This window comes from Arachis hypogaea, chromosome 3 (assembly GCF_003086295.3).
Source record: "Arachis hypogaea cultivar Tifrunner chromosome 3, arahy.Tifrunner.gnm2.J5K5, whole genome shotgun sequence".
NCBI classification, from domain to species: Eukaryota; Viridiplantae; Streptophyta; class Magnoliopsida; order Fabales; family Fabaceae; genus Arachis; species Arachis hypogaea.
Window position 1 is genome coordinate 2,840,860 of NC_092038.1, and position 25,467 is coordinate 2,866,326.

The 25,467-nt window shown below is 30.5% G+C and overlaps 2 protein-coding genes across 2 annotated transcripts; both read left to right on the forward strand.

Annotated features, from left to right (window-relative positions):
* The first annotated feature begins 1,564 nt into the window (after positions 1–1,564).
* On the forward strand, positions 1,565–2,600 carry LOC112787589 (WUSCHEL-related homeobox 4-like). The gene is made up of 2 exons (XM_025830378.3): positions 1,565–2,047; positions 2,132–2,600. Exons 1-2 carry the CDS (start codon positions 1,783–1,785, stop codon positions 2,467–2,469), a joined length of 603 nt encoding a protein of 200 aa, XP_025686163.1. The 5' UTR covers positions 1,565–1,782; the 3' UTR covers positions 2,470–2,600.
* Positions 2,601–9,483: 6,883 nt separating this feature from the next.
* LOC112787605 (uncharacterized) lies at positions 9,484–11,080 on the forward strand. The gene has a single exon (XM_025830379.3). It carries the CDS (start codon positions 9,783–9,785, stop codon positions 10,716–10,718), a length of 936 nt encoding a protein of 311 aa, XP_025686164.1. The 5' UTR covers positions 9,484–9,782; the 3' UTR covers positions 10,719–11,080.
* Positions 11,081–25,467: the final 14,387 nt, after the last annotated feature.

A 25,467-nucleotide genomic window follows, 5' to 3' on the forward strand; every position in this document is an offset into this window, starting at 1 on the left:
TTAAGAATTCTACGATATAATCCGCAGGATGTTTCGTAATTCAGTAGACTTATATGGTGATGCTTTTCATGCTGTCCGGACCTCCTTGGACTAGTTACTATCTTTCAATGAACATATACACAAACTATTTTGAATTATATATATCGTAATAATATTTCTTGGGAAGTGAATATTGTTGCGAAAGGCAAAAAGCAATTCACTAAACAGTAAATCACTATAATCGTCACTTTAGACGTCTCTGAATGTTGATTAATTGAAATTAGAAAAAAAAATATATTCATTATCAGCTAATCAGCTAATTAAGCAATAACTTGTATATAGATATATAGATACTGTCATAATAATACATTTTTTTGTTAAAAAAAATTAAGTTGATAAAAAAATATATACATAATTATATTTTTAACACATTTTATTAAATAATTTTTTTTTGAATTTACTTAAATTTTTGTATTAGATTTCTTTCTCTTTTTAATTTGTCTTAAACTATTTTTTTAACGTCTAATAAAAATTAAATTCTAAATTTTTTGGTTATATAAATTCTGATATCATCATGTTATGATACTATTTTTTGTAAGGCTAATAGGAAAAGACACAGATATAAATGATTAGTAATTGTACATGATCTTTCAATTTTTAAATTGATTAAATTGATGATCTCTTCATTTTAAACCATCAACTAAATTTACTCTTCGTTAACTGATCATGTTAATAGAAAACAAAAATGGGAAATTAAATTATGAGGAGCCAATGAAATATTTGTACAATATATACAATAAATATTTATGAAGTATTAGAGATATAACCATTAGTGTTACATTTTTCCATCAGTTTTAGTAACTAATAAATTGACCATTGCCAATATGTTATTTTTTCTGTTTGTATTTATTTGTTGGAGGAGTATGCATAATGCATGCATGCAAGATGACAAAAAATGATCACGCAGGGAACTATTCCAATTTAAATACACAAAAAGCATGCATGAGATATGTTTTTTGATTGAGTCATATCAATTGAAGACAATGAGGAATAATAAACAAGAATATAGATAGGACCACAAGTGAAGGAAGGAAGGAAGGAGCGAGGGTGGTCCTCATCATAGCTCGCTGTAACAAACAATGAAGCCACCAACACACAGTCCATCCAACATGTTTCTCTAATCTTGGCACTTGCCACACATTCTACTATTTCCCTCAATTAAATAATGAGCTGTATTTGTTGGGCGAAACGTGGATGAGAAGACATTATATCTAGCTCAAAATTTTAAAAGTGTTAAATTAATGGACCTTTTATTTTATAAATTTTTCGCTCTTATTTACTTTTTTTGATATAAGACTAATTTTATGTACTGTTCACACTTGCAACATTAAGAGTATTCACCAAGGTAGTGAACGTGATCATGATCATCATCATAGAAACCGTGCACATTATATATATCTATGTTGGTAGTTAGCAAAATCACTTTTTTGATATAGCTGTGTTATGACTTCAATTCCCAAAGCATAGGCATAGCCCTCACTACCTATACTATATAACCTTACAACCCAACCGCCTGTCTTTTCTCAATGACTCTTTTGCCCTTCCTTCACTCTCATTCCCGAGATTATGTTGCACCAGCCGGGGGGGCCTTATGGGAAACACAATTAATAATTGAAAACAAGCCATGTTTTCAGAGATGTTGTGCACCAAAAACAATACGCATGTTAATCCTCTCTTTCAAAACTCTACTAGTATAAATTAACAGAGAAGATCGATCACATTCAGATTCGTAATAAGATTATAATGGAGGACGGAGGGAGTTCAAGGTGGAACCCTACGAAGGAGCAGATAAGCATGTTGGAGAATCTTTATAAGCAGGGAATAAGAACACCAAGCGCTGAAGAGATTCAGCAAATAACAGCGAGGTTGAGAGCCTATGGTCACATCGAAGGCAAGAACGTCTTCTACTGGTTTCAGAATCACAAAGCCAGACAGAGACAGAAGCAGAAGCAACACACTCTCGCTTACTTCAATCGCTCTTTTCTCCATCATCATCATCAACCTGCAGGTCACTCACCTTCTCCTTCTTCTTCATTCTTAATTATTATTTCATATATAAATAAAACAAATTGAATAGCTTTATTTTTTTCAGTTATGTGTGGTCCGTATTGCATGGTAGGTACGATGAGGAGAATCCCCGATAATAATCATAGCGAAGATGAAACAATGTTTGATAAGCAACAAGATAGAACGTTGGATCTTTTCCCTCTTCACCCAACTGGCATATTGGAAGGGAAGAAGGAAACACAAGATAACAACAACAACAACATGATGACCATGATGTGCTCTTTCATGGCGCCTTCTTCTTCATCATCGTCTGATACTACTCATGATGATGGACATGGCTATAGGCACCAACAACAACAACTACCCTTCTTTGATTTCTTCGTCACTTCTGGACATGGACAAGGATCGTTTGAGAGTGGCTAAAATCTTATTAGTCAAACAAACTAACATGCATGCAATGTCGTGTATAATAATTAATGTAGTTTATTGTAGTCAGATTTCATCCACTCTTTTGTTTTTAATTATTAACACTTTTATATATATATTTTAATTAAGTTGGTCGGTGTTATGCATATCGCATCCATTCATTGATCATAACATTTTGTGAGCTAGCTATCACCTTAGCTTGTTGGAAAAGAAGGGCGAGGAATTTTAGATGAGGAATTCCATGACACCATCTATGTTCTTACTGCTACCTACTATTACTTTATTTTATTCATGATTTATAGCTTCACCAACGATGAAATCTTACAATATTTTATAAGCCATGTTATGTGTACACTAAAATTAGTCATTAAAATTAGTCATAATATAAAATATATATTAAAATATAAATATATATTAAAAATAAATTAAATTACACATATATTTATATATAAATATATTAATGACTGATTTTAGTAGCTAATTTTAATTTATAATTAGTATTTTTGATATTTTGTCATTTTATTATCTATAATTTTAAAATATAAACATGTTTCCACCTGTATGCTTAAACTTTTCTTTTATGTTATTCGCAAAAAAAAAAAATCAGTATACGATGGACTATATAAAGATTTACAATCATACTTAAAGCTCAAAATAAACTTTTATGTAAAGAGTTAGTTAATTATTTTTTTCGTTAATTTACATTTTTTCACAAGTATTTTTTATTAATAATAATAACGGCACAAATAAATTTTATATATTTTTCTTAATTTTTTTAAAAGTACACAAATCAACACATTGGAAATGTATAAGAAAGTTCGCAACATATAAGATAAGTATTTACAAATAAAAAAAACGGTCTTATAATAAATTCACACTTTTTTTTTTTCTAAACACAACAAAAATCACTTAAACGATTGCGCATGATGAATCATTCACTTCTTTTTCGTATTTTTTAGTTTATCTTTTTTTTTCGTGTTTTTTCTTTGTTCACATTTATTATTATTATTGCTATATTTTTTTATTCTTCTTCTCCTATTGGTTATTACAGCTACCATTTTTTATTTTTTCTTTTTTTTTAATGTAATTTTTTTATTTCTTTTTTTTTTGTTTTATTCATGATAAAAGGGTGAAACAAGAAGAATTATGAGAAGATGTAGCAAAAAATAGAAGATAAAAAAAAGAAGAATAAAACGATGATGAAAAAGAAGAAGAGGAGAAATAATTTAAATTGTGCAAATTTTACTAGAAAAATAACACCAAAATTTTTTAATCGTAACATAAAAAGTTTCTTAAATTTGACATTGAAAATTTTTTATTATGACACAAGTTCTTGTTAAAAAGACGAAAAGAAAAATTTGAATTGTATAAAAAAACAATATCAAAATTTTTTAATCATAACACATTAATTAAGTTTCTTAATTATTTTTTAATTATGACACACTAAGGTTCTTAATTTTCACAACAAAATTTTTTAACCTTAATAGAAAATTTTTTAACCAATTAAAAGTTATTAGAAATTTGTTTAATTTGTGATCTTTTAAAAATTTATTGTATTATTCACAAATTTTTTTATGTAATTTCCAATTGAATGATTTGGTTTTATTATCAATTGAACTAATAGAGTGGTATTAAATCTCATATATAAGTGGTCTAATTATTTTTGTGTCATTTGTAATAAATTGACATATTTTTTTAGTTTTAAAATACCTTTATTGATTGAGTGAGTTAACATTTTAGATTTGTGGTTTTTTGTTGTTATCATTTATCAGATATTTTGGTATCATTTTCAATAAAATTTTTGTGTCATTAACTAAAAATTCACCTACTACTCTTGTTAACGTTAAATTAATTGTATGATATTAAATTAAGAAAAAGAAGTTGATGATAACGATGAAATGATTAGGAGGAGAAGAAAGAGAAAAAAAATAAAGAAAAGAAGAAATCAAACAAAAAATAAAAAGACGAAGAAGAAAAAAAAAGAGTATGAGAAGAGAAAAATGGAGAAAAAAACGTAAAAAAAGACAGACATATATGGTTAACATTTTTAAAAATAAAAATAGAATACAAAACTTAAAATAATATTTAAGAATAATGTTAAAAAAACTAACTTTTTTGTTAACCGACATAAATTAATTTTTTAAAATAATTTTATATATCTTAAACTTTAAATATTAAATTATTAACCATTTATTATAAATTCTAAATTATAAATCTTAACCTAAATCTTTTAAAAGAATAAAAATTTAAAAATAAAAATTAACTAATAGAATATTAATTAACAAAAAATTAATTCCTTATTCTTTCTCAAAAATAAAATCACTCATAGCATCTATGCCTTAGCTACACTTATCTTGTCTGAAAACTTTTTATTTTCTTAAAATTGCACACTTTTACTTAAGTTGCAAAATTTTAAGCCAAGGAAGTACGCGATGGAAAGATGTATGTTGAAAGTTAATCATACTCATCATAGTCATATAAAGCGTGTTGAATAATGCTAGGGAGATTTTATAATTATATGGTTAATTAGGTTTTTCTACTAAAAGAACATCATAAGCATCGTTATAAAGTACATTCCAAACTTTTTTCAACTATATATTAGTTTATGAATTTAATTATCCCAATGATAGTGACTACACAGGTGACTTGCCATGTTGTTGCTATTAATCCGCTTAAAGTTACTTCAATCTTGCTTGTGATCTTGTGTCCAAAAACACCAGTTCTGAATCCAAAAATTTTCTAGCAAAAAGAATAAAAACAAAAGCAACCCCTAATTTGAGGAAGAACAATAAACTCCTAACTCCTAACCCTATATATGCATGGACAAATGTTAAAATGTTATATATATTTTGGTTTACCCAAATGGTATCCCCCAACCCGATAAGTTAAAGACTAATCTATCGCGGATTTGAGCTCTATTTAAAGGTCTGCTGCTGGCCAATGAGTTGCTGCATGCACAAGGCAGAGTTCAAACTCTCGACATTTGTTTAAGCGGACGAGTGAGCTAACCACTTGATCAGCCCAAGTTGGTTTAAAAAATGTTATATATGTCCCCCCAACTATACACAACATATATAATGCTATATATTGGATGGAGATCGATTCCTTTATGTCCAATCCCATTCCAAACCTTTTCTTTCTTTACAATTGCATATATATGATTGATTGATGATTTAGTAAACAAGCTATGCTATATCTTTAAAAAAAAAAGGTTTAATGGGACTTCTCTTACAAAACAAGTAACTCCTCGAACTTATCTTGCTCCTTAGTATTGCTCTAATATAATGCTCTCTTTTTGTCAGGGTGCTCAGAATAGCTTCAACTTTGAACAGTACCCTATCCTACAACCTCTGGAATTTTTGTTTTTTGAAGCAAATAAAATTGGTTTAAATTTTAAACACTTCAATATTTGTATTTCTTTAAAAATAAAATAAACGAATTAATGGTGATCCACCAAATTAAATTGGTTTGATAGTTGATTTATGGTATATTTAGTTGTGGATTAAAAGGGGAATCATCCCTTATATATATATATATATATATATATATATATAAACTGTATGTGAAAGTTTATGTTTAAGCGTTTGATTGCTCTTAAACTTTTGTAATTTAATCACTATTTTTTCTCCATACATATTTAAGTGATATTTATCTTTCCAACCCATTATTTGTTAGTAGTTGTTACTCATGACTTAATTATATTTAGTTGGATAATTAAACTTAAAGTGGGAAACATAGTTCAGAATTTCTATTTGCGACAATATTAGTTAAATTAATTAGTTTGATTCAAATGCCAAAAAAGTCTTCTAAAGTCAAACCAAAGTAACCAAATACATTGCAACTAATGATCCATTATATCTAGTATTTATCTTCACTGCTAGTTCCTACTTCCTAGTCACATTTCAATAGTATCACTTTCACTAAAACATATTCTGATATTACTACGTTATATTTTATGTACAAATAACATGTTAAAAAAAATTTAGGTCATCTAATCATTTAGATGGTTTTTGAAGTAATAAATTAAAAGTTAGTTATATTTACTGACAATATAGAATTAGTCGTTTGTGCATTTTTTTTATAAAACAATAATAAAACAAATGCTAAGTGATTAAGTTCAATTGGGCAATGATAACCAATTGAGCAGTGATGGATCTAAGGATACACATCAGAGGTTAAACGTCGCAATAAGGGGCCCATTTATCGTACCAAACGGGTCATTCATGTTCCTTTGATTGCACTTGATTTAAATATTTCTCAATCCAAAAATAGACATATTTTAAATGATATTTACTGTTTCAGCCCAGTGCCAATTTGTGTTCGACCACAATTTGTGGGCCCCTATTCAAGCTCTAAGGTTGGGCTTTAAGATAAGATTTTGGGCTTTATTATAGATATTAGGAATTGAATAAATGGTTTGAATTTAATTTTGTGTATATATGTTATATAATAATTTATTTATTAACAGTAAATTCTTAAATAAAGTTTTTATGAATTAAGTTTTGGCTATTAAATTAGAGAATACTGTGAAGAAAAAAAATTAAATAAATAGTTAAATTCGTTTCTAAAATATTATTTGTTCTCTAAATTAGTTTTTATTTTTTTAATTAAATTTATTTTTTAAATATTTTAATTTGATTAAATTAGTCATTTTATCCCTTTTGTTATTTACGGTGTCAAAAATTATTAATATTAATATAATACTGATTATATGCAGTACACACCAAATAGTTCTAATTGGTTGATAATATCATAAGTTTGTAAAATTATATTAAATTAATCTTAAATTGAAAGACTTCCAGGTATTAAAAATTTTTCAATTTAAAATTAAGTTGATATAATTTTATAATTTTATTATATTAGTTTTTAATTAAAACTGTTAGATGTATAATATAATATGATTTATGGTGTCATATAAGTAAATTCTGACGACATGAAAAACATAAATAATAAAAGAAATAATTTAACTAACTTAAAATATCTAAAGAACGAATTTATTTAAAAAAATTTAATAACCAATTTAAAAAGTAAATAATCTTTTAAAAATAAATTTAACCATTCATTTTTTAGTACTACTCAAATATGGCCAAAGTTTAGAACCATTGGTAGAATCTACGTCTCAAAAGGAATTACACAAGGGTTCAAATTTTGAGTAAGCTCGCCAAATAATAAAACCCATAGCAATAATGGTGTGTGAGTGTGTAAGTGTCTGATGGGTAAAAAAAAAAAAAACTATCCAGATAAATTATATACAAAAAAAATGTTACACTACTTGAAAGTTGTAACAGCGACAACGAAAAATTAAAGTTATAAAATATGAAATTAATAGAGATAAAATAATATTAAAATGCTATTATTTTTATTTTCTTTTAATTATTTAATTTTAATAAAATTTAATAATTATACATAACTAAAAAGAGAAATTTAAGATAGCAATATAATCCACATTATTAAATGCAAAAATGTTCAACTTCTCATGTATAGGATAAATTCAATATATTGGAGAATCAAGTAACGAGATCTTATAGATTTGGATATTGATCAAATAGGACGCGATTAAGCAATGAAAAACTCTTATCACAAATCACAAACAATTTTTAATCAAATTTAATTATTATTTCAATTCTTAAAAAAAAAAAAAGAATACAACATGTCTTTTAAAAATGAAAAGTTAGATGCTTTAACCAGCTAAATCTTTGTGGATGACGGCTGTTTTTATTATGTTCTAAGTTCTAACCACATCAGATTGCGTGTGTTTGCGTGTGCTCTGGTGACCCCATTAATTGAATTTGGTATAAAATAACTTTTCCCTTTAACCCGTCCCATAAATCAAGCATCTATTTTATTTTCTTTTATTTGTTTCCTTCCAAATTTTCTTTCCGGATTGGTCAAGTGAAATTGTTGTTTATGTTTTTGGCTTTGATGATAAATCATAGTAACATATGACACCCATGTGAGGTGCTTTCCAACCATTGTCACACACACTTTACCCACAAAAATACATCAAGATATTTGCCATAAATAATCTTCCTATCTCAAAATTTTATGAATTAAACATTAAAAAATTAGTTATTTTACTGGTTTTAATCTTCCTATCTAATTGAATATCTCTGACAATATATGAAACTTATGTCCAAATCTTACATAATTTTATTATGACTAAATTGTTTTCATTAATTAGATATTTTGGGATCTTATTTTTAATTAGTGATAGTGAAATTTCCACAAGATATTATTCATTCTTGATATTTATAACATGACAAAGGTGTTTTATTGGCACCATATTTGTCATTGTAATAAAAATTGAGTTTTTATGTAAAATTAGAAGAATAAATTTAGCACGTGGATTAATAACAAGATTTAAATTGTAAAAACGTTCAATCTAGTAAAAATTTTTTAGATTTGATTAAATCATTAAAGATTATCATACAAAAAAATTCAAGAGTATAAAAACAGGTTCCATTATGAGTAAATAGTTTTATTAGCACCATATAAACCACATCATATTTCTCATTAAATTGAGATTTTACATAAAATTAGAAGAATAAATTTAGCATGTAAAATAATAACAAAATTTAAATTGTAAAAACGTTTTGATTTAGCAAATTTTTTTTAGAATTGATTAATTATTAAAAATTAGAGTAAAATCGTTTTTGGCTCCTGTTCTTTTTGAAAATTAACAAGCCGTCTCCTAATCTTGAAAAAATGATAAATTGGTCCTTGTCTAATTTTTTTGGCTCCTGTCTATTTTTTTCGTTAGACACATCAACCCTTCTGTAGAGGTCGATGTGTCTAACGAAAGAAATAGACAGGGCTGATTTATCTAACAAAAAGGTCGATGTGTCTAACAGAAGAAATAGATAGGGCTAATTTGTTATTTTTTAAACGTCAGGAAACGACTCGTCAATTTTCAAAAAAGACAGAGACCAAAAAGGGTATTTATTCTAAAAATTATAATATAAAAAAATTTAAGAGTATAAAAACAGGTTTGACATCGTTTTCGCAACCTCATTGTTCAAAAGTTGAAACACAAACACAAATTCCATTATAGTTCCTTAGACAATTTAACCTGAGCTGTTTTGTGTTATGTTGAGCTTAGAAGGTAAGACTTTAATTTGCACCTTTACCCAAACCAGTGTTGTGTTGTGTTCCACTACTTGAACTATCTTATGTGTGTGGTTGAGGCTATACTATAAATTACACTCTCTCTTCTTTAGTGTTTCACATAACCGTGAGTTTCATAAATAGAGAGAAAGTATATGCCTTTTGTTAAAAGGATGTGAAGAAAAAAGAAGAAGAAGGGTATCATCATGTCTTTTATTGGGTTAGGTGTTGCTTTAAGCGTTGTGTTTGGTTTCCTCTTGTTGGCTCTTGTTGCTGAACTCTGCTACTTGTTGCTTTGGAAGAAGAAGAAGAAGGAGGAGGAGAATACTGAGGTTGAAGAGCTTGAAAAGGGTGTGCTTTATGGTGTGTGTTGCAGCAACAACAATTCTCTGAGTGTTGTTGTTGCATCTGAAGAAGAAGGGAACAACAAGGGTGAAGCTGATTTGGATTTGGAGAACAAAGATGTGGTTTTGAAGAATAATGGGGTGGAAGAAAGTGTGGAACTTGAGTTGATGAGGCTTCACAATCTGGCTGGTCCACCAAGATTCTTGTTCACAATCAAGGAGGAAACAAAGGAAGATTTGGAATCTGAAGATGGGAAATCAAGGTGTGGTGGTGATGGTAGGAGCAGAAGAGGTTCAAGAACAAGGAGTTTGAGTGATTTGATGGTTGCAATTGACACACCTTTTCTTAATTCAATGGTTTCTTCACCATTGAGGAACTCTTTGGAGAATCTTGAAGGATTCAACAACCCTCTCTTTGAATCATCTTCACCACCATCTTCTTCAGAGTTCAATAACAGGTTTATTAGGCCTTCATCATCACCTCCTCCAAAGTTCAAGTTCTTAAGAGATGCTGAGGAGAAGTTGTATAGAAGATTGATGGAAGAAGCTCAGAGGAAGGCACAACAGAATCAGAATCAGAATCAGAATCTTGTAGCTGAAACTACTGAGGTTAAAGTTAAAGATTCCCCTAATTCAACAACAATGCTTAGTGTCATTAACAACAACAGAGAAAGAGAACAGAAACAGCTTCATCAGAAGAATCTACCACACTTCCCTTCCAGTTCATCACAGATTCTTCCATTGGAATCTTCTCCTACAACACTCACACCAGTTCACAAGCCATCCATGGTACATTAGATTTCCAAATACTAGCCTCTTTTTTTCCGGGATTTTTTCAAGAATGTGATTAATCCATTTTAGAGTGTAGTTTAGACTAATTAATATTCTGAACTTGAATTCTCTCTAGGGTTGTAGTGTGCTGTTATTATTTCACCAACACCCTTGGTAAAAATACTACTAGTCTTTAGTTTTAATTTTTTAATTTTAATTTCCCTCCATATGTTAAGTTAATTGTCTTAATTGACACTGTGGTAATTATGCTTCTCTCTTTTTCTGTTCTCTAATAATTTGTGTACTTTTGAAATGATTGTGATGGACAACAATGTGCTGCAAAATTTGCAAATTAGCATGCTGTTAAAACAGTTAATGATTCATGTGAATGATGGTGGTTTGATCGATGCATTTATTTATGCATATTTAAGGATAGGATATACTAATTAGTAATTACTACTCTTGATATGCACACACTGGTCCTCTGAACCTAACTGTGGCCCTTTGTTTTTTTTTTTTCCAACGCTAAAAATTGAGCATCTCCATTAATTATTGGACACCAATTTCGAACAGTTTCCTTTCAAATTTAAATGTTCATGTGCAAATATCAAACCCTGTCCAAATTTCAAATGACAGTTGTAATATTGAACTTGTCTTATGTACTTATTATTATGTACCAAAGACTTTTAAACGCCATTGCTTATATTAGCAAACAGCAAAGTGGTGTACAGATAAGTACTTTGGAATTTCTTGTAGAATCTCGAAATTTCTGGCTCTGCCAAGACTTTTTTTGCAAAGAATTTCACCTTTTTCTTTGCCTCAAAAGTTGTAGCCCTTTCTTTTTTCGTATATTACTGTGTAAATCTATCTGTCGCTAATTAATGAATTGTTACATATTTACTTGAATAGATTAATAAACTAATTAGTACACTAATTTAAAATAAGGTGAAAATTCATGTACAGTCGACTTCACGTGAAGTTGATAACTGAGAACTGTTAGATGATTTTAATGATTTGACTAAATTTTCATCTAACGACTATCGACTATTAATTTCACGTAAAGTCGACTGCACCTTAGTTTTCACCTTAAAATAATTGTGAGAATACTCAAAACCACTAAGTAAACCTTCATCTAATGTGTGAAAGCATTCAAATTAGAATAATATGTTAATGATTAATGAAGCGTATAAGTGAGAAAGTAGAAAACGGCGCGTGGAGCAAGTGAAGTTTCTACCCCCCACAAACAAGTTATGTCGTTGTTAATCACAAGATTTGGCGGAAAGTTATAACATTAGATCTACAAAGTATAGCTCCACCTTTTTTCAAACTTGAAAGAAAAACAAAATGCAAGGTTACCGAATCCACAATTGTCATTGCATTACAACCTTACACGTAGGTAAAATAGGATAAAAATGAAGCTGATTTTCTAAGTGAGTGCTAGCATAACGTTCATAAGTTTAAGATTTTTCAACAAAATCAAATTAAATTAAAGGTAGCTCTAAATTGAGAAATTGAGCATGATTCCATGTGGTCCTGTATATTGGAGTCAATTTTTATTGGGTCCACCGTATTAACTTGGCTTGGGATTCAAAGTGGCTATTTTGGGTTCAAGGAACCACAAAAACCAAAGGACATAAAAGAAAATTGGCGATAGTTTTTAGAAATAACAAATTTGCTGGGCCAGGTATTTTGTTGTATGTTATTCTCTTGTAATTTTCCCATTTATTCTTTGTTTCCCCACATCTTGTACTTTTGAGATATAATAACTAATAGCTAGTAGAAATGTAGAATGGTCCACTATTCAATCTTGTCTTATTATATATTTTACATGTTCCGTGTTATCCGTTCTAATGTTCATCCTCAAAAATATTAAAATGAATTGCTTTGTATAAAAATTTTACATATAATGAATTAATTTCTATTGAGTAAATTATAAATGGTGTCTAAAAGTTCACGTTACTGATAAAAATAATTCTAGAAAGTATCAACGATGAACAAATTTTCAAAATATTTATAGATGTAACAAAAATATTCTTTTTTAATGAATGACAAATAACTGTTTTATTTAACAAATAATTTGTGTATATATGCTAATGTAATTTGTTAATCAACACTTTGTGGTATACACATAACGTTATTGACAATGTAACTTGTGAATCAATTTGATGCATGATAATCAGGGGCGGAATCAGGTATAAGGAAAGGGGGGCAACGGCCCCCCCTAATTTTAATTTTTTACATGTAAATTATATATAAATTTCAGTTTAGCTTCCCTTAAAATTTTATTTTAGTCTTATTTTATTGTGTAAATATTTTTTGCCCCCTTCTAATATTTTATCTAGCTCCGCTCTTGATGATAATCACTATTAAGTATTAACAACCTTTTAAACCAGTATCTTTTGAAATGACAAAAAGGACCATTATATATAATTCACTATGTATCTTTTAAAATCCAAATTGATTCATTTATAACTTTTTTGGGAGATTATTTCGGGTGTGAACTAATGATTGAAAATTGATAAAATAAGGATATCATGGTAATAGGTTTAATTTAAAATTGTTGCTACATCTCTGTCTTATTACAATATTAAACTTGCATGTGTCAAGGGAAAGAAAAGAAGAATGTTAGGGCCACAGTTGTTAAAATCGATTCGATTGATGGGTTCAACTGAAAACTCAGTAACTTGAACTATAAGTCAATCCAGTCTAATATTTTGACTATTTGAAAAAAAAAATTAAAATTGGATAGAATTGATTAAAATTGCAAGTCAACAATTAATAAAAGAAAGCCTTTTTTTAGATTCAAATTTGAGTGCTCTTGCATCATGTGTGAGTGTATGACTGTCATTAGATCAAGTTGCTTTTCATTATATTGATTATTTTTTTTAAATATATAATATATATAAATTAAATTAAATTTTTAAAATTTATATTTATTAATCATATATTATTTAAATGATTCAACTAGTGATTCATTTATTAAACCAATAAATTAATAAACTAATAATTTAATCGATTCAATTATCAGTTCGGTTCTAACAATTATATACAATTAGGACTTAAAACTTAGAATAGCTTGGAATTCTTTATAGTTTAGATGTCTCTTTTGTATAGACTATATAAAGTAGGCATGTGCAAGATGTATGTCAGCCCATCTTTGATACTAACTAGTAACTACTAAATAGGAGTAGCAGCTAAATTTAATGTCTACTACGATGCATCAATATATGTTAGTTGTTCATCTATTCAGCTTCTTGCATTGCTTGCAGGATATATAGTTTAATTTCATCATTAATAATACCTACTCTCAACCTCCATTCCCATTCCATGCACCTTACTCTGCATCCTCATTAATATTCTCTTGCCCTACTACACATTGCCACTACCCCTTTTCGGGATTATTAAATTCCCAACAACCTATAACTTCTCAACTCTTTATCTATTAATTAGAAAACACAAACAAGTCACTAAACGCATGCATTTCATGCTCTCTTGATGACACTTGAGGTGTATGTAACTATATATCCAAAGCAATAATACGTAATACATATATAATGAAGTAAGGACGCATGTGATGATGATATATTGCATGATTTCAAAGCAAAATTATCATGTCACGCCAAAGGGAATACATATGATTCTGTTCCTCAATCAATCGTGTATGGCAGCACTGTTTTATTTTTATTTTTTTTTATTTGATCCCTAGGTAAGTACATGTATGGGCCTGGTCCAATTGTTTTCTTTTAAAATGGGCTCAGACATTGGATCCCTGGCCCATATATTCACCCTTGATAAGACAGAACGACACGGACCTGCTTGTAAATACGTGTTGGTTAGCCTTTCATCATCGTTGAATTTTAAGACTATAAATCTTGGGCCCAATTTGGGCTCTACACAACGTGACTGCTTGACTTGTCTTCCATCAAGCATAAGTGGTTTTTGTAATATTTGTATTTTATGAAGTTAAGACTTGATTAGAGAAAGAATTATTATGCTCATAAAAAATGAACTTAGAAACCAAAGGAAGTTGTTCAACTTCTCCTCTATAAGCTAAGTGTTGTATACATCATGCATATTCTTTTTGAAAAAAATAAAGGAAGGTTGAAGGTAGTGATAGATAGATAGATATAAGGGAATCAAAATATATTAACGTGAAATATGAATAATGTGCAATTATACATACGGTGGTGGAGAGGTATGGGAAGGCATATGAAATATGTATGTATGGTTGAGAGTGGATGTGTGATTGCTGCATTATTATATACAATTCAAGTGATTGCAGCCCATGAAGCCACATATTGTGGCAAATTCAATTCATGGAACACTGCTACGTAATATACCCCTTTTCCATTTTTCAGTCTCTGTCTCGGAAAGTAATCCACTTATATATTATCCTTACAATATTCTTAAACATATATTTATGTATTTATATATGCATTTTAAAAATAAGATTTTAAATTGAGTCTTGAAATTAAAATATAATTTTATCTTTTAAAAATAAATTTAAATTGATCGAATGTTCAACTTACTCGTCTATTTAAATAAGGGTTAGCAAGTTCGAATTTTGTTTTAGTTAACGATGAGAAAATACTATAAAAAGAAAATTATTAATGTTAAAAATAAATAATTGTAATCCAAGTCAAATAATTAGATGGCTTGAAATGTAGTAAGCACAAAAGTGTGTAATTTATAGCATATAAATGTGATTATGGGAATAATTAAGAATAATATAATTAAGGGAGGAGACAAAAAAAAAGTAGGTAGGGGAATGCTTTTTGACGCCCCCACTTAGTAGAGAAGAGAGGTTGGTCCCATACACTCTGATTTGTATATCTCATGCACGTGCATGGCTCTCTTTCTAGTTTCTAAATTGCAAGAGAGTGAGTGAGAGAGGACAAATGGACTCAGGATTAAGGCTGCAATTTTGGTGGCTTTACAACTATAATTTCGCTAAATTAATTAATAAGTGGTAAGCTTTTTCTCTTTTTCTTCCAGGAAAAATGAGCAAAAAAGCAGGAACCTGTCAAAAACAGATAGGGAATTAGATTCCAACACCACCAACCCCTCTCTCCCCCAACCTTCTTCTTCAACCGTTAATAAAACTTGCATACACTTCCACTTTTCATCAGATAATCCTTTTTTTATCTACTAAATGAATTCATAATAAAATGTGTGGCCAAAACTAAAACTTATATCACATGCAAAACAAATATATTAATGGATCCCGCTGGGGAGACAATGGACTATTTGTACAATATGTACAATGGTTATTGAGTTATGAAATGAACATCTCCTGTACTATTTAGAATAACCATCTGAGTACAAGGGATAATAAACATCTTCTCGAAAAATTAGTTTAATTTTTTGGTTTACCAAAGATCGAACTCTTGACCTTTCGGATCTAACGCTTTAATACCATGTCATGATACCACTCATCCCAAAAGCTTCAGCTGATGGGAAAATATAACACTAATAATTATATCTCTAATACTCCATAAACCTCCATTGTACACATTGTATAAATATTTCATTGGCTCCTCATACTTTTCCTATATTAATAGATCACTGTTTAATTTTTCTCAACATATATATATATATATATATATATATATATATATATATATATATTATATATTATATATATATTATATATATATATATATATATATATATATATATATATATATATATTGAAGGAGAGTTAGAAGACAGCAACTTTTGTGATTTGTAACTATCAAATAGCTATCAATAATAATTTTAATGGTATGAGATTTTATCCAATGGCTCACTTTTCTTTGTTGATTACATACTAGACAAAATTTAATAAAGTTGCTGGCCCTAGACTTTTTTTTTTATTATATTTCTCAAGTCAAGAATTATCGAAACTCCATTTAAGAAGTTGTGGTTAGCCAATAAATTAATACATACGAAAAGTAAAATTCAAACCTCCCAATCTCCCAACACTTATTTAATTACTCAACATATTATTATTAAATTTTGATGAACTACTAAAATTCTGAATGTAATTAATTAATGGCACCTACTCTTATTCAATATCTACAATTAACTCTTATTAAGTGATGTTTACACTACACCATTAGGCCTAACACATCACAAATTAAACGTGTCCACCCTGTCTAAACCTAATTTAGGATCAAATGAGAAATGACTAATAAATTTAAGCTGTATATATATGAAGAGATATTGAGAATGCTAAATACTTTTGAGACGTGACAATATTAATTAAAAATTATATAATATATATGTTTAACAAACTAACGAATTGAATAATATAATTATATTAATGAGGAAATATATTATAGGATGCTTATTTCTAAACTTTTGTTAAAATAATAGCTTAGATGCCTCGATCGGTAGCGTTTTTTTTGCCCCCTTGGAAGGCTCATTTCAAGCAATTATTAGCTTATTTCTTTCTTCTTCTTATTTTTTTTATTTTTAGGATTATTAACTGATCAATATATTTCCTTAATTTTATGTGAACGAATTTCCATCGTATTTGTGTGTAGGTGTGTGCATATATACATTTTTTTAAAAGAAAGAGTTCAATACATATGTAGAGCAATACAAACAAATAAAACATAACAGTTGTATAATTTTTATGTCATTTTTGACATTGCCATCGACAATATGAATTATTTATAACACAATTCTGTGACATATGAAAAGGATTGTTCCACACAATTTCTAACTCCTGTTGTCTTGTTGTGAAAAATGACATCATTTTTGTGTAACCATATAGACCATATCACTAAGAAGAAATCAACTAGTCAATACTTACATACTTCTTTTTTCATTGACACAGATCTCCAACTCTCAAATTACTCTTTTACAGTATCAGGGATAATTCACTTCTGTTCAAATACCAAGGCTCAAGCACACCACACTTACCAAGAGTACTCACGAATAATAAACAGATATTATATATTTTCAGAAAAATATTGTTAGCTTTTGTTTTTAAATTAATCGAGTTGCATCTTTAATTATATATCAATCATGCTACGTGTATATTAAAATTAACTACTAGAATCAGTTATTAGTATAAAATATATATTAAAATATAAAATATACACTAAAAATAAATTAAATAACATATATATTTATTACACAAATACATGATTTTAGTAATTAATTTTAGTATAACAATTTTAATTATACATAGATAGATATTCATGCATGGTCAACATATATCGTATTCATAATTTTTAAATAATGAAGTAATAGTTTGTTTTGCACAAAAAGTTATTATAATTAAGCTCACTACCTTTGCAAAAGAATGACAATTTAAATGCTTTACGTAATTACGTCTACTTGACATTTTAGGGGAGAAATTGAGTGGACGGAATTTCTAATCAGTGATGAGTTGCGTCTAAAGTGATTGCACGATTGAATTTTACAATTATTATAGCAATATTATCCATTCTACTAGGGTTTCGATTTTATTTTCTATTCTTTTTTTCCCTTGCTGATAGTTCCGGTAGCAAAATTCGATCAGTAGAGAGTTTATTACTAAAAGTTAAACAATACGTATAGTAATGTTATTTTAGATTGTAATTTATAAACATGTTATAGATATAATTATTTATATATTTTTTTTATTAACTTAAAGTTTTTATGAAGAATCTATTATGAGTTAGTATCATAATTTTTATGATAAAAAAATATAATTAAAATTCAATTTTTATTGATAAAAAATAGCATAGGAATAAATTAAAGAAAAATAACGTGTATTTGTAACTATAGTATATCTTGATATATATATATATATATATATATATATATATATATATATATATATATACGCGAGTAATAATATTTGTAAGGGTATCCTATGCTATAGTTTAATTCTCTTTTAGTCGCAATCTTTTTAAACCACTTTAAGACATTTTGATTTGAAAGAGACTCGTGATTCAAGTAAACTTCATGCAAAAAACACTCAGTACGTTTACGGATTTTTCTACAATAGATACCAATAAACCAAGCAAACTCAACGGATTGGATGACATACCATAATCCCAAAAATTTTAATATTGAGTTCAATTCGGTCATATTAGTTAATTTTTTAATTTTTTTTATTTTAAATTATAATCGTAAATGTTAAATCTTCTAATAAGAAAAATTAATTAATATTAAATAATTAAAAATTAATTTGTACACTTTTTTTAATATTTATTCACTACTCAAAAAAATAACTTATATCAACGGAACTAAAGAAAGAAAAAAGGACATGAACGGATTTTTCTTGAAAAAAACAAAAGTTGGTCCATGCATCTATATATTTATTTTCATTTTCCATATAATAACTAGTCCTCATTTTATGTACTTTCTCGGTTCCCTTACGTTGGAACCAAAATTGATACTGAAAAATGATTTTCTGCTGCCTCTCTATTAGCTTTATGTGGAATATATATACATACACATCAGTCTAACAAACTAACAAACTAGCTAACAAACTAACAAACCCCTAATCTAATGGAAGAGATTCCTCTCTAAATAAGGCTAACTAACTGCGTGCAGTAAATAAATAACAACAATCTGCTAATACTCCCCCTCAAGTTGGTGAAAAAATGTTAATGATTCCCAACTTGCTGATTAAGTTCTTAAACAAGGTAGGCTGTACAGCTTTTGTTAAAACATCAGCAAGCTGATGTCCTGACTTCACATGCACCAACTTCACGGTACCGTCCTGTACACGTTCTCGAGCAAAATGACAATCCATTTCGATATGCTTGGTACGCTCATGGAAGGTGGGATTCTCTGCAATGTGGATTGCAGCTTTGCTGTCACAGAAAATGAAGGGCGGATTAACTTGTATCTCAAAATCCTGAAGCAGCCGCATAATCCATACAACTTCAGCCGTGACATTGGCAAGTGCTCGATACTCTGCCTCAGCCGTGGACCTCGAAACGGTGTCTTGTTTCTTCGACTTCCATGAGATTAGAGAATCGCCAAGGAAGACGCAATAGCCGGTAGTGGATCGTCTGGTTTCGGTACAGCTTCCCCAATCAGCATCCCCATATGCCTTGATCGATAAAGGGGAAGAAACCGAAAAAAGCAAGCCCTGTCCAGGTGCAGCCTTTAAATACCGCAAAACATGATAGACAGCATCCAAATGGGTAGTGCGAGGAGAAGACATGTATTGGCTCAGCTTGTTCACAGCAAAGCAAATATCCGGTCTTGAAATAGTGAGGTAAAGCAACCTGCCAATCATCCTCCTATATTGCCCCGCATCCTCGAGCAAATCCTCATCAGTGGCAGTAAGTTTTATGTTTGGATCCAAGGGTACAGAGGCAGGTTTACAATCCAAAAAACCAGTGTCTTCAAGCAAAGACAGGGTGTAATTTCGTTGAGACAAACAAATGCCTTCCTTAGATTTTGCTATCTCCAATCCAAGGAAGTACTTTAAGGGGCCAAGCACCTTGAGTTTGAAAAGACCCTGCAAAGTTTGCTGAGTTTGGGCAACCATATCACCAAGTTTACTAGCAACAATGATGTCGTCGACATATACAAGCACCATAACAAGTGAATCACCTGTTCCTTTATGAAATAGAGAATAATCTGATTTGGATTGAGTGAAACCAGCACCAAGTAAAGCAGTGGAGAACTTGGTAAACCATTGCCTCGAAGCCTGTCTCAAGCCATAAATTGACCTGTTTAGTTTGCATACAAGCTTCTCCCCCTGCTCCCCCTTGCTGGCATATCCCTGAGGTAGTTGCATATACACCTCCTCATCAAGATCACCATTCAAGAAGGCATTATTAATGTCTAGCTGCAACAATTTCCAATTCTTCACAGCAGCAACAGCAAGGAGTAAACGAACAGTGGTGAGTTTGGCAACCGGTGAAAAAGTCTCCTTATAGTCTACACCAGCTTGTTGAGTGTTTCCTCTAGCAACCAAACGAGCCTTGCATCTATCAACTGACCCATCTTGCTTGCGCTTCACCTTATACACCCATCGACAACTAATACAATGTTTTCCGATCGGAAGCGGAACTACCTCCCATGTACGGTTATTCTCCATAGCTTGTAATTCCTCAGCCATAGCTTGTTGCCATTGAGGATACTTGGCAGCTTGGTGATAAAATTGGGGTTCATAAAAATCGGAAACTTGCATACAATAATCCTTGTATGCTGGACTCAATCTCTCATAAGAACAAAAATGCACCATCGCCAAAGGATTCACCACATTGTTGCAATGGTAGTCTGTAAGATAGGTAGGTACCCTATGGAGTCGCTGACTTCTTCTCAATGGCTGTGGGTTCTCAGCTCGTGGCTGTGTCACAACAGGGACAGGTGTAGCTGGAGCAACAAGTTGAGGTGTATTAAGGGAAACTTCAATTGGCTTAGGAAGGACATGATCATCAAAAGGATCAGGTAAGGAAGAATAAGTGTTGCCAAGCTTGAAGGGAAAATTCAATTCATGAAAAATCACATCCCTTGAAATAAAGAACTTCCTATTCTTGAGATCATAGAGTTTGTACCCTTTGTAACCTCGTGGGTAGCCAAGAAAAACTGCTGGAATGGCTCTAGGTGAGAACTTGTTCCTAGAGGAAGGTAAAGTCGAAGCATAGGCAAGGCATCCGAACACCTTCAAGTCTTCATATGCAGGTGCCTTATTGTAAAGTAATTGATAAGGGGACTTCCAGCCAAGAGTAGAAGAGGGAGATCTATTGATCAAAAAGGCTGCAGTAGCAATACATTCACCCCAGAAATAAAGTGGGACACCGGATTGATAATACAAGCTCCTTGCTACATTCAAAAGGTGTTGATGCTTCCGTTCCACCACCGAATTTTGTTGTGGTCGCTCAACACAACTGTATTGGTGAAGAGAACCTTTTGATTTTAAGAAATCGGTAAGAGCTAACTCAGGTGCATTGTCAGACCGAATCTTCTTAATCACAGCGCCAAACTGAGTGTGAACCATGGCAAAAAATTCTTTAATGAAGGTCGTAGCATCAGATTTGGCCTTCAACAAATAAATCCAGGTATATCGACTATGATCATCTACCAAAGTGAGAAAATATCGCTCCCCCAAATGCGTAGCAACATGATAAGGACCCCAAGTGTCGCAGTGTATCAATGAGAAGCATTCGGACTCCTGATTATTGTTGGAAACGAATGGCAACCGTTTTTGCTTGGACAAAGGGCATATGTCACAAAGGAAAATTTTATTAGAAGATGAAGAATTACAATTCAAGGGCAAATGTTGCAAAACAGGAAAAGAAAGGTGGCCTAATCTATGGTGCCACAATTTTGCACTTATTGCATTACAGGAATCAGAAATGGCTAACGTATTGGCACAATCTGCACTATTACATGTAGGTGCATTAACATTGACAGCTGGTGTGTGTGTGTAAACATACAATCCATGTTTCAATTCACCTTTCCCAATCATCTTGGAGTTCAGGTGGTCCTGAATCACAAAGCCAACATCAGAAAGGAGAATATAAAGGTGCTGCTTTAACAATAAGGAACTCACTGAAATCAGGTTAATTTTGAATGAAGGCACATACAAAACTTCAGTAAGTGTGAGGGTTTGAGATAATGAAACAGAACCAGAAGCAAGCACAGGTATGCGAGTATGATCAGGGAGAACCACAAATTTATTTGCAAACCAAATTGAAGGTTTGAAATTGTCCAAAGTACAGGTCACATGACAAGTTGCGCCAGAATCTAAGATCCATGATTTAACTCCAAGTGCAGAAATTAAAGCAGCAGAGAAAAGTTTACCTTCCCCTGCGCTTGAAGCTTCAGCAGTGATAATAGGGGGCATTGTGGATGGGACTTGTGTAGATAGGAGTGATATTAATTGTTGATACTGTTGAGAAGTGAGCTGAAGAGGAATGTCCTGACTTGTGTCCACATGATTGACCCGAACTGTGGCTGGACTTTGCTTCTTGTAATTAGGTGGATAACCATGTAACTTGTAGCATTTATCCTTGGTGTGGCCGAGTAAACCGCAGTGAGCACAGAGAGGCTTATCTTTCTTCCCTGGACGGATCTTGGAGTTAAAGTGTGTGTTCTTCACGGCAAAAGCCAGTTGCGTCTCATTGCTTGTTGGAGGAGCAAGAGTCAGTCCTCGTTGCCGCTCTTCTTGAACGATTAGCGAGAAAACTTCAGAGATGCTAGGCAAAGGCTTCATCAAGAGAATTTGGCTCCGAACTTGATGGTACACATCATTCAACCCCATCAAGAAGACAAGAACATATTCCTCATCAGCATGAGCTAAAAATTCACGAGCACCACCACAATTACAGCGTACTGAAGGTCGAAAATGGCATAATTCCTCCCACACACACTTCAGCTTAGTAAAAAACTGAGAGACAGAGAGAGAATCCTGTTTCAGATTGATTAACTCCTTTCGCAGTTCATAGATTCGAGGACCGTTCTTTTGCTGAAATCGGTGACCTAGATCTATCCAAATCTCATGAGCAGAACCAGCAAAAATCAAGCTCGATGCGATCTCCTTGGAGACAGAGTTGAGAATCCAGGTGCTGACGATGTCGTTCAGACGACGCCAGCGGAGCTTGGAAGAGTGAGACGCACCTTCCTCAGGCGGCGGAATCGTGCCGTCAACAAATCCAAGTTTGTTTTTGCCATTGAGCGCCATTTCCATCGATCTCTTCCATGAAGGATAATTGTCACCGGTGAGCACTTGCGAGACCAAGGCAAGGTTCGGTTGATCGGAGGAATGGAGCAGAAAAGGATCGGCTTCATCAATTGCCGCCATTGCAGAAAGAAAATTGAAGGTTGGAGAGAAGGGAGAAGAGAAGAAATAGAAGAAGGTTCGAGAAAGAGGGAGAAGATCAGAGAAGAACGCAGAGAAGTATGAGAAATTCTTCTGATATCATGTTGGAACCAAAATTGATACTGAAAAATGATTTTCTGCTGCCTCTCTATTAGCTTTATGTGGAATATATATACATACACATCAGTCTAACAAACTAACAAACTAGCTAACAAACTAACAAACCCCTAATCTAATGGAAGAGATTCCTCTCTAAATAAGGCTAACTAACTGCGTGCAGTAAATAAATAACAACAATCTGCTAATACCTTATTTTGAATAAAACCATATATTATCATCCTTTTTACCTAATAATTAAGTTAAAATATAAGAATTAAAAAAATTAATTTTGATGTTTGAGTAAAATTATTTTATATATACATCTAATTACATAATGTTACATTAACAAAAATAATAATATTTTATATTGACTGTAAAAGAACAATGATAACTGTGTAAAACGTTTTATATTATTAGTGCGTGTGTTAAAATTAAATTCTAAAAAAAATATTTTAGAATTTGGAAGCTAGAAAACGATAAAACAAACTTGATAGGAATGGGAAAAGAAAGCAAAGAGGAAGAAGATAGTGAGAAGTATGTAAAGAAGATGCATGGAAATGAAATGATGAGATATAGTGGGGATTGAGAAGAGGGTGATACACCATATATTAATTGGTGTTGGGTTTGTAGCAATAGCAATATAGCAATGGCATAGTTATCTTTATTTCCAAAAAAAAATTTAAATTTCCATGATATCCACTAAAATAGGGCATATATTCCGAAGCAGGCAAATGTAAGGAAAGTGGTGCATTCGTGGGACCCACAAAGTGGTGAGTTGGCACCAAGGATTCCATTGTCGACCGCAAGCATCTCATCCCAAAAATCATTGCCTTTGATTCCCTCTAGCTATGCCTTTTTTTTCTCTTCCTTTCTTCATTTGAAATTTCTTCATTTGAACTACACTAATTAATAATACAATATTTTAAAAGTATTGTTATATATATATATATATATATATATATATATATATATATTTTAGTTTGTATTCTCAATAATGAGCAAAATATATTTTCTATTCAAAATATTTGTAATGTTAAAATTTTGGTATATTCATAAGAATTTAATTTTAATATATTTATAATATAAAATATTTTATATAATTATCTAATTATTTTTTTAAATAAAAAAATTCGAACTTATAATTTTTAGGTAAGTATAAAAAAATTATATTATTTGAGTTATAACTCGTTGGCTATCATATTTGTTTTTTAGATAATCATCTATATAATTAATATAAATTTAATTATTTTTATTAACGTGATATTACATAACTAGATGTATGTGTAAAATTATTTTATAGCGATAATGTATTAAAATTATTTTTTTATTCATAATTTAAAATATAAATACGTTAATTTTAAAAATATGAAAATCATAAAATTTCTAATTTTTTAAGTACACTTATTAAGATATTTAAGGAAAAATATTATAAAATATAGTTTTATTTTTAAGATTCGTTTTTTAAAAAATTATTATATATGGAAACAATTAACCAAACTCATTTTTATACGTGATGCTTTTTCATGTATTTAAATTTTGACGAAAGGGAAACAATAATAAGTTGTTTTAACACCGATAGATATTTCTTTACACGTAGCTACGACACGAATTTAATTAAGACAAGTTATTAGCAAAATAAAAAACAAATCTGTGACTCCAGCATAACATATCAATAATAGATTCATATTTTAATTTTGAAGGGCAATATATATATATATATATATATATATATATATATAAGTGTGAGATATTAAGGTACATTAATTAGATGACAATGTTTGACTTGGGCCCCACGAGTCCACTCCCATGCAGAAGAAGAAGCATAAGCCTTCCTTTACTTTATGAATTTAATTTGTCGATGGCCACACTTCTCAGCTTCTATTTGCTCTGCATCATTATCATGACCAGCTC